Source organism: Corapipo altera, unplaced genomic scaffold, assembly GCF_003945725.1.
Source record: "Corapipo altera isolate COAL_440 unplaced genomic scaffold, ASM394572v1 271, whole genome shotgun sequence".
Taxonomy (NCBI): domain Eukaryota; kingdom Metazoa; phylum Chordata; class Aves; order Passeriformes; family Pipridae; genus Corapipo; species Corapipo altera.
The window spans coordinates 2,652,095-2,663,329 of NW_020884935.1; the positions used below are offsets into that span (position 1 = coordinate 2,652,095).

An 11,235-nucleotide genomic window follows, 5' to 3' on the forward strand; every position below is an offset into this window, starting at 1 on the left:
TGAGGGGACCGTGAGGGGACCGTGAGGGGACCGTGAGGGGACCGTGAGGGGACCGGGCGGGCGGGCGGGCGATGAGGGGGCAACGAGCGTCTCCCGGGGCGGGAGCGGCTCGGCGGGGCCCAGGGAAGGTGAGCGCGGCGAGGGGAGGGCGGGGAACGAGCAGAAAGAGGATCCTGACGGGGTGAAGCCCCGCGGGGCCGAGGCCGCCCCTCAGCCGTGTCCCGCTCACGGGCAGCGGCTGCTGAGGGGCAGAAGCGGGTGTCGCTCAGGATGCGGGTGCTGTGGCAGCGCTGCCCCAGTGCTGGAGAAGGGAACGCTCCGGAGAGACCTTAGAGCGCCTTCCAGTGCCTAAAGGGGCTCCCAGAGAGCTGGAGCGGGACTTCGTACAAGGGATGGGGTGACACGGCCCGGGGAATGGATTCACGCTGGCAGAGGGTGGATTTAAATCGGATATTTCCCTGAGGGTGGGGAGGCCCTGGCACAGGTTGCCCAGGGAAGCTGTGGCTGCCCCTGGATCCCTGCGAGTGTCCAAGGCCAGGCTGGACGGGGCTTGGAGCAGCCTGGGCTGTGGAAGGTGTCCCTGCCCACGGCAGGGGTGGCACTGGGTGACCTTTAAGTTCCCTTCCCACGCCCCCGGGCTGTGATTTATGTTTGCAGTGCCCAGCGGTGCCCGCAGCCCTCAGGGTGACGCCCCTGGCCCTGCTCAGCTCAGGTTTCCAGCAGCAGCTCCAGGAATCCACCCTGTGACCTTGTCACCATCTCTGCATACCTGAAGAATTAAACAGCCACCCAGCAAACACCCACAAAGCACCTGTTAGCGGGTTTGCACAAGCTGGAGCTTTATTTCTCGAGAGAGGAAAAGTTGGTGTAACTTGGATTTTACCAGAGGAGCCTGTGCTCACACACCGGGTGTAAATTCCCACTCTTGGCTGTCTCAGCTTTGAATATTAATTCCAGAGAAGCCAAGTGATAAATAGGTGGGCAAAATACACAGGAGTAAACGGCTGCCAGGTTACAGCAGCAAGTTTATGACCAGTGCAGAGGAGCTTGGGATGGTTAATGGACATTTTCAGGAATCAGATCCCCTGGGATTTCTGTCACCATGGTAACGTGTATAGATGGCAGGCCTGCTTCCAACCTGTGTTTGACTGTTCCAGCAGTAAAAAATTGGATTCTGTAAATAACCATAGCTTGGAATAAAATCCTAGCCTTTTACTTCCCCATTAAAACAACATTTTAAAAAGTTCTGTCTTGCTCCAGTAAACATTCAGTATAAATTGCCCAGATCACTTCCATGATAAACCCTGTGTGGGATGTCTTGTTTCTTAAGTGGAAAAGGGGAGAATATTCAGATTTGTAATGAATGCAAAACAAACACGAATTTATTCTGGAACAATAAATTCATATTATACTGCTTAATAAATAACAGAACTCGTGCCTGAAATAAAATTAAAAAAAATGAAAAGCATCCCCGTCGGATTTTCATGTGTTTTATTGAGGTGAACATACACATGGTCCACACAGTCAATGAAAATAAGTCATAAAATAATTTAAGAACTTGTGTTGAAAGGTATTAGCAGCACCATCAGTATTGGAATACCAGAAAACACGTCTCCAAAGGGCAGTTATGCCTGGATAAAATGCCATCATTTGGGACAGGGGATGGGAATGGCTTTGTTGGATGCTCTGGGGGAGTTGGAGTTTTTTTTTTTAAAACACACTTTTTTTTTTTTTTTTTGCTAAATACTTTTGACGATCATCGTTACAAAAAAAAATACAACTAAATAAAGATACTGCATAGTATTTTAATGAACATAAAATCGACATGGAGGTGTGTAAAGCAAGACCCAAAGCTCTGCTTCCACATACATTTCACTTCTGAGTAGAGAAATCTAAAATTTAAAACCAAAATATAGACCTAGTGTATTCTCTAAAAGACACACCTTAGGTGGAACATATTGGACTACGAAAATACATATCTCCCATTCTGTTTAATAATTTACTTTAGTTAAAAAGCTGTGAAATTCTCCTCACAAGAAGCGTATACAAATCGATGACTTTAGTAAATTAACAAAAAGGATTCATTTTTTGGGTGTTTTTTTTTTTTTTTTCCTTTTTTAAAACAAGGGTTTCAAACAATTATACAAGGAAGAAAAAAAAAAAAAAGAGACTACATTTATATGAAGGAATACAAATTTACACACATTTTACAGTGACTTATACCCTACACATCTACAAAATTCACAGTTATAATACAAGCAAGTACAAGGCCGGGAGGGGTGTGGGGAGGGAATAAAGCTGTCGGATACCAAAAAAAGTTTCTACTTTTATTAAAAAAAGATAAAAGAGTTTCAAAAACTTCCTGCAGCCGCTCAGAGCCTCCTGTCTGCCCCTCAGCACACGCACACGGCTTTCCTGGGCGGGTGGAAGAGGCCGGGGCTGAGCTTCTTCTGCCCCCTCAGGCTGCGCCTCATGGCCAGCTTGCCGGGGGTCCTGCGGGCCGGGGCCTCCCCCTGCGGGCCCAGCGCCCGGCCCAGCCCCCGCCGCGGCTTCTTCACCGCCGGGCCCGAGTTGGATTCCTCCAAGGTCCTTTTAAAGTTCGCCGCCGGCGTTTTCTCCGCCTCCTGCGCTTTAGTTTGGCCGCCAGGGGACACCTTGAAGCCTTTTTGGTCCGTGCCTGAGTTGGAGGCGGCCAGGCTGACCGACAGGCCGTGGCCGTAGGATTCCTGTGTCCGCAGAGCCAGCGCTTTGCTGCACTTCTCCTCCTGGGGGCCGGAATCCTTCGGGGCTCCTCCCGAGGGAGCGACGCTGCTTTTGGCAATCTCGGTTGGCAGCTCCAGGTACTTGTCTGGGAGCGCGGGGCTGTGCAGGAGGGGAGGGACGGGCTCGGCGGAGCTCAGGCGGGGCCACGGCTCATCTTCCGAAAGCTGAGGGGGAAGGAAAATACACGGTTAGGCTCAAATATAATCACGGAATGGCTGGGCTTGGAAAGCACCTTAAAGATCATCTTGTACAACCCCTGCCAGGCTGCATCCACCTGACCACCCCTGGAGTGCTGTGTCCAGCTCTGGGCCCCTCAGCTCAGGAAGGACACTGAGGGGCTGGAGCAGGTCCAGAGGAGAGCAACGAGGCTGGGGAAGGGACTGGAGCACAAGTGCTGTGAGGAGAGGCTGAGGGAGCTGGGGCTGTTCAGCCTGGAGAAGAGGAGGCTCAGGGGAGACCTCCTCACCCTCTGCAACTCCCTGACAGGAGGGGGGAGCCAGGGGGGGGTTGGTCTCTTTTCCCAGGCAACAATCAGCAAGACAAGAGGGCTCGGTCTTCAGCTGTGCCAGGGGAGGGTTAGGTTGGAGATTAGGAAGAATTTCTTTCCAGAGAGGGTGCTCAGCCATTGGAATGGGCTGCCCAGGGAAGTAATGGAGTCTCCATCCCTGGAGGTTTTTAAGATGAGACTGGATGTGGCATCAGTGCCATGGGCTGGGAACCACAGCGGGGTTGGATCAAGGGTTGGACTTGATGATCTCGGAGGTCCCTTCCAACCCAGCTGATTCTGTGATAATCACAGAATGGCTGGGCTTGGAAAGCACCCTAAAGATCATCTTACACAACCCCTGCCAGGCTGCATCCACCAGACCAGGTTGCTCCAAGCCCTCTCCAATCTGGCCTTGAACACTTCCAGGAACAGGCACTGTCCTTTGGGGCTGGAGAGAGTGTGACAGAACTCCTCTAAACCTCATCAGAGGCAGAAAAATCCTACTCCCAAACTATCTTTTCTGCACGTCGAGAGGTGGAAGATGAGATTGGATCTGAGCTGTGAAACCCTGAGGGACCCACAGGCAGCTGCTGTGGATTTGGGGAGCCGTGGACAAAGCAGTGCCTGGAAGCCCTGTCCTCTCCTTTTCAGAGCAGCATTTTCCACCCTGCAGACAGGACCTCCCTCCTTCAGGCACTGCCCCCAGGAGATCCATCCACCATCAGGGAGCCAAACAGCAGCAAGAGGCTTCTGACCTTTGTCACATCCGAGTCCTCAGTTAGTGCATAACCAGGTTAACAGAGAGGGACCAACTCCTCACCAGTGTCCCCACTGCCCACAGAGAGACAGGGAGGCAGAGCTATTCTAAAAATGGCTTTATTGCCTCTGGTTTCCTCCAGCTCCATCCCTGCCAGCACTCCCAGCCACTCCCCAGGAAGCACAGTCTCTGTGTGTTGGGCAGGAGCTGTTTAATGATGTCCTCAGAACCAGGGACTTCCCAAACTCTGACCCTCCCTTCAGCTCCTCATCTCTTCTGCAGCCTCAGAGAAGTGGTTTTGCCTCATTCCCAGTCCTACTGACAGGAAAATGGGGACAAAACACTTGCTCTCCCCCATCCACGGGGGGATTATGAAAATTAGTGTTTATGCAGTGCCCTGAAGATATGAATGATGACCTTATTAAAGATTTAATTGTGAAGAAATCCCTGGTTACTCAGAGAGTCCTTCAAAAGTAAATTTCAAGGCCACGTTACTCCACACACCATCAGTGAGAGGCAGATGACAGTTCTTATTTTAAGAAAATAATGTGCTTTTTGAAAACTCCAGTGCTCACACAGTTCCATCAGTCAGAGCAAAGCCTCAGGTGAACAAACAGATGTTTTTTGAGTCCCAGCCCAGAATAACTCCAGTTCTCCTTCAAGGTGAGTTCCAGGGCTGCTCAGCACTTGGCAAAAATCTGATCCTGAGGTTTAGTAAAATGCCCTCCAAAAGAGAGGATAATCAGAATTGTTTCCAGCATCCACACCGGGTTTCCACTCCTCTCCACTCCTCTGCTGCTCCCCACATGTAAATAAAACCATCTGGGTAAGATTCTTTTGCTACATTTACCAACAGGAGAGGGAAGACCTTTATGGCTGGTGTTCTAAAGGTTATTCCTCAGCTCAGCTCCTGCAGGATCCATGAGGAAGCTGATCACACACACACACAGAGCAGCTCTGGCAACGCTGCTGCAGCTCCTCAGTGGAATTTCTGACATTGTGTCTCTAACAACAGCTTGGTTTGATGATTTTATTGTGCAAGACATTTTATCTCCAACATCTCCTGCCTGCTGCAAACAGCTGAGCCTGGAGAAGGCTTCAGGAAGCCAAGGGAAGGCAGAGGATGGACTGTGGAGAGGGATGTGACCAGACAGGAAAAATAAACCATGAATCACCATTTAATGTCTCAACAATCCAATCAATCTTTATCACTGTCCCCAGGAATACTGGAATTAATTTGGTATTAGTAATTGCTGCCAGAAGGATAAGCAATTAAGAAATACTTCTGTTTAATTGAGAAACTTTGGTCTCCATCTATCTCCAGATTAATTGTTTTGGCAGGTAGCAGCTGTCAGGAGCCAAGGCCATCCCTGCTTCCCTCACAGAAACTGGGATGATCCCTCTGCAGTAAAATTCAACAGTATTAATTAATTCCCAACCTAAATTAGATCATACATTTACCTGCAGCTTTATGTACCAAAGTATTTCTGGTTTGTTCTGCAAATGGATGCTGTTCTCTGCGGCCACATTTGCTGGGACCAACCAAATGGGGCTTTTCCCTCCTGTGATGTTGCCCACACCACTGGGATCCCAAAGGATCATGGAATAAAGGCTTTTCCTGAATCTCTCACCACCTGCTTCCACTTCTGCAGATTCTCAGTTCACTGAATCTACTTAGATGGAGAGGAGGAATAAAAAAACCCCAAAACATACTGTCCCTAAGCCCTCATCCAGAACTGCTGGTTCCTGGATGTTGTGCAGCCAGCACAGCTCAGTGATTCCTGGTAACAGTTCACACACAAACCAGATGGCACCATTTAAAATTTTAGGAGCGCTTAGAATTCAAATATTTTTCCCCCTCAAGATTTCGCTGGGGTTTGAGCTCTTTTCACAGCTCTCCATGGATGGAAGGGGAGGAGACAAAGGTGGAGCTTCCTGTTTTATGAGCAGCTTCTTTCTCCCAAGGGAACGTTCCCAACTCCCTCTCTAATTTCTGCTTTCTTTTCCTTTGCCCAAAGGACAGTTATCTACAGATACTGCAGAACATCAAAGGACAGTGACTGAAATCAGGAGCAGCTGGGAATTACTGAAGCAAACATCCACTCACAGCTACACTGCACTTCTTACAGGGGCAAAGAAAAGGCCACAAAACAGAACAAAACAACCCTCTGAAGGGCTCTGCTTTATGTTGATGGTTAAAACTTCCAAGCCTCAAGAAAGACCTTCTGTTACCATGTCTCTTCCTCCAACAAAGAACATTAAATCAACCACAGGAAGATATTGAGATCTCCCAATGCAGAGAGAGAAATGTTCTTTATATCAACATGTGCTGGTATAAATTAACCCATGAGTTACCTTAGAGGAGAAAATAAAAACCCACAGCCAAACAATCCCAAACCAAGCCCCACAAGGTCAGAACACACCCACAAGCACCACTCTGCACCACCCCAGCTGTGCTGCACCAGGACATGGCAAGGCAGAAGGGAAACTGCAGCCCAACCTTATTCTCTAAGGGGATGTGTGCTGGGTTTTTTCCTTTTTTAAACCTCTGATCCCCAGTCTGATTTCTTCCTAACAGGCTCCCTTGGATTTTGGGGTGAATCTTGGAAAAAACTTACCCCTAAGAGTGCATTTCAAGCTGTGTGAAACACGTGCATAAAGTTACACTGATAATTTCGTCCACGCTGAGGGATCACAGATCCAAAACTACTAACAAACCACCAGCAGCAATTCTGAGAGGTTCCTACATTAATACTCTGCCTTTGGTGCTCCAAAATCTTTTAAGAAACAGTAATAAAAGCTGGCCCACTTCTCCACAGTGAGCACTGAGGACGTGGCACAGAATGTGTCACAACTGAAACACATTATGTAGACACACACGGTGCCTGGTCCAGAGTTAAAAACACATTGAAAACATCAAAAGGCAACGTTAAACAGTGACTTAAATTGAGAGGTCAGTAGTTTCTAAGACTATTACTAAATCCTTGGCAATGGTCTGACTCCACCATGCCCCAGGAAGCTGCCTAAGGGGAAATTCCTCCCAGGGGGGAGCATTGCAGTGCCAGGCTCTGACTCCCTTCTGGGAGCCAGACTATTTTTGTTCTGAATTAAAACCCAAACATTTACAGAACTCTTTAACAATCTCCTTCTTTAAAGACTTTACACACTGGGAATATTCCTTCCAGTGTGACCTTTGCATATTTCTTTTCCAAAGCATGAAAAAAAATGTTATTAATGTGGTTCCTTCTGCATCTTCCAGAAAAGTCATACCTGTTTCTCAGTGCTGGCTAAAACCTGAATAATATACAGAGATCCACATTAAAATACTGCATCTTACAAAATGAGAGAGATGTTTGAAATCAGATACTGAAGGAGCAGGACTCTAATTTAGCTGCCTATGAGAATATATCAAACTGTGCAGTCTCTCCTACGTGCTCAGTGCTAACTTTTAAAATACAACAAAGAACCCGTTTGTAGCTCAGCTGCTGCCAGGGATTCGGTGGCACATTTACCTTGACAGGGGGGGTGCAGCAGCGGGAGGGGCTCATGCTGTTGGTGTCAGGGCTGCTGTAGCAGGGCCCCTCGGCCAGGTTGAGGTACAGCTCCTCCTCGTGCTCCCAGGGGCTCTGGCTGTCGCGAGGGGGGTGGATGCAGATCACGATGGCGCTCGTGTTGTCCGCCCGCAGCATCCGCTGCCTCCAGCGGCCCAGGGCGCGGCTCACCAGCATCTTGGCACACGACTGCCGGTGCTCTCCCTGCTGGGGACACGGGGGGACACGTCAGGGACACGTCAGGGACACGTCAGGGACACGTCAGGGACACGTCAGGGCCACTGGGAGGTGGCACAGGGGCAGCACAGCTGGAGGTTTGTGCTCCCGCGAGTCGCGCGCTGAAGGAGCTCCAGCCGGAAACACGGGAGGAAACACTCGGGGAAACCTCTTCCTTCCACGGACATACAAGTGCTTTAAACCAGAACACCGCACCAACAGCCTGCCTGTGGCACAACCTACAGCCCTCCCAAAGCCTCTCCAGGGTTTACAGAGCATTTACTGTCTGATGCTCCACTATAGGAATTCACAGAACCCCAGAATGTGCCAAGCTGGAAAGGACTCAGGGATCATGGAGTCCAACACTCAGCCCTGCACAGGTCACACCCTGTGCCTGAGGGGATTGTCCAACTGCTTCTGGAGCTCTGGCAGCCTTGGTGCTGTGAGCACTGCCCTCATCTTAACTGCTTTGTAAAATAAACCAGAGAATAATTTAATTCAGCCTAAGCAACTGTCTGCATTGTGACACGAGTCCTGACGTGAGATAAATTTGATTTTCAGACAGCACTTTGTATAACCTCCTTAGAGAAGGAACATCATGTCCTTTATTACTGAGAGATACCATTCTAGTGGTCACATTTCCCCAAAATGACAACCAAATAACAAACTCAACAATGTTATTTGACATCAGCCTCTACAACTAAGCTGTTCTAACAACTTTATTTTGTGGCAAAACTATGAATATGCCCAAATAACAACCCCTTTGTTGGATACTTCATTGCTCAGTCTGAGTGATTTTTAGAGGTAAAAAGCATTAAATTCCCACTGCTCTCACCACGAAGTACTTCTTCTCCTCGTGATCCTGGCACATGGAGATGGCATCCTGGGGTGGGATCATGTTCCAGAGCCCGTCACTGCCCAGGATGATGTATCTGTGTTTCTGGGGGTCGATGGTGTGAACGCTCGTGTCGGGCTCAGGGGACACCACAAACTCCCCACTGTAGAAGTCGTAGCTCCAGAGGTCACCTGGCAAAGCAGAAAATGGGTTGGAGTGGTTACATTCCACATCCTGGAAAATACAGATCAGCGTTCCCGGGAAAACCACCGGCACCAGGCTGGAGTCACCAGCAACACGAAGTAATTCCAGCACAGCTGCTGTTCTGCTGCTGCCACCTTCCAATCATATTTAATGCAACAAATTAAGCCACATTCAAACCTATGTTTATAGGAGATCTACTCTCTTCAAACTAGTTTTTGGGACAAGGGGAAATATCAGAGATTAACACCTCAAAAATGGTGAAACTTCAATTGCTGCCCAAAGTAAAACCCACCTGGGATTTATAAAGTCCTCCTTAAACAGAAGTAAGGCCTTACTTTGCTGATCCCACACCAAACCTGCAAATATTCCTGTGTGCAGGTGCCACAGGGAGGGGACAAAGGCAGAGAGGAAAGGAGGAGACTGAGCTTTTCCCCTGCTCCATCCTCTTTCCCGTCCCTCTTCCCTCTGCATCCCTTGCAGGGCTGTTGGAGCCTCCTTCCAGCTGAACCCCCTGTGCCAAACTGCAGAGCTGGAGAGCAGCCACAGGAACAGGAGGAGTGCTCAGTTCCAGCAGGGAATGAGAGCTGCAGCCTCTCCCCAGGACGGCCCCAGCCAGGGAACCTTTCTATTTTTACCCCTCCCTCACTGTGTGAATGAGTTGGGGGTCACCTTGGCAGCAACACATCCAAACATCCCCTGCATCCAGTGCTCCCCTCCAAACCCTCCTCAGGTAAAACCCCCTCCACCAGAAAATTCCATTTCCATATCAAATTATTTCAATTTCATTTACCAAGTACACTTGAAAAAAATTAAAACCCTTCATGTAAATCAGGAAAGACAATCATTTGTGCTGGCACCTTCTCTTTTCATTTCCACGTTCACAAACAACTTCCCATAGCAAAAAACCAACAAAAAGTAACATTATTAATTGCAAGCACTGGCTAAGCTTTTCTGTGCAGGACACACAGCTTTAAAAGCAGATATTAATTAACATGTCAGAGGTGAGCAGCAAGGAGAAGCTCAACAACTCCAGCTCAAGAGCAAGGGTTTGTGGGGCTCTTGGCTTTTTGCTGCCTGTAGCTTCTTCCACATCCATCACCACCCTTTTAAAGATAATAAATAAGCTTTTTGTCTTCCCACTTCCCTCCATTAGCTTTGCCTTAAGCTATCAACCAGCTGAAAAGACTCTTCCAGGATGAGGGAAGGGAATACTTGGGCTCAATTAGTGCTCTCCACCACAGCAAGGAGGGCTGCTCCACCCTCATTAAAGCCCCAATTCTCCTCCCCGACAAGCACACGCTGCTAATGAGCCCTAATTAACAGCCAAGGCTGCTCGTCCAGAGGTGCACCGAGCCCCCACAGACCCCAGTAAAGCCAGCTGGCAACGGCAAAGAAAGAAATCCTGGAGCACAGGAGCTGCAGCACAGAAATTACTGGATGGGAATCACCACCCAAAGTTCCTCCCACCGACCTGTCGTGGACACAGCAGGTGAACAAACAGGAGCCTGGGATCACAAACCCACCCTTGCAGTCCTGGCAGCAGCCATTTCCAACGTGCATAATATTTTTATGCTGCTCTTTGCTTCTTTGTTCACACTCATTTAGGAGAAATGACAACTGTCATTCACTGAACCGTTGTTTTAATTAAAAGCCTGGGCTGGGTGATAAAAATAACCTGCTGCTATTTCAGTTGGGTTCATGGATGAACATGTCATCGTGTCCATCTGCTGCTCTTCCTGAGCAAACTGCCAAGTAATCACCACACTCATTTCAGGGGATCTTCTCCAAGAGGAAGAAGGCTCCTCACAGGGATAACTGGGAATACTGCAGTGGTTATAAAGAGAAAATACACAATAATTTATTTCCAAAGCCGTAGGATGGAAGAGCATTAAAGCCCAACCAGGAATTAACTGACCAACCAGACCAGTCAGGAGCTACTGGAATCTCAGAAGAGCCCCAGGATTGACAAACTGAAAAGAAAATAAAGCTTTTGTTCCTTAACCCAGCAAAAATTCCACAAGGAATACTTGAAGCCTGAGGCATACAGTGAAATTCTGCCTAGGAGGAAACAACCTCCTCAGCCTAGGAGGAAACAACCAGTACTTGTGACTGCCCTGAAGAACAGGGAGAACTGTCTGTGGGGATCATTTCTCAGCAGCTGCTCCATGGACCTGCAGAATTCCTGGCAGGAGGAGCTGCCTCAGGGAGGGGCTCTCAGACCCTCCAGAGGCTGATCCCTGTCACAGGGGCAGGGACAGTGATTTTGGATTTATTTTCAGCACAGGCTGAGCCAGAGCTTTGTGGAGCTGCTGCCCAGATGGAATGCTGTCATTCCAATGTCAGCTGTGTGCCCTCCCTGCCCAGCTGGAGACTCAGGAATCACAAACCTGGAGAGCTGGGGAATCACAAACCTGGAGAGCTG

At 48.9% G+C, this 11,235-nt stretch overlaps 1 protein-coding gene across 1 annotated transcript in view; it reads right to left on the minus strand.

Moving 5' to 3' along the window:
• Positions 1-1,477: 1,477 nt before the first annotated feature.
• The window catches only part of PPM1D (protein phosphatase, Mg2+/Mn2+ dependent 1D), a 20,981-nt gene continuing 11,223 nt past the window's right edge, over positions 1,478-11,235 (minus strand). The window contains 3 exon segments of the mRNA XM_027660436.1: positions 1,478-2,927; positions 7,520-7,762; positions 8,610-8,800. Coding sequence (XP_027516237.1) covers positions 2,394-2,927; positions 7,520-7,762; positions 8,610-8,800 — 968 coding nt within the window. The 3' untranslated portion in view covers positions 1,478-2,393.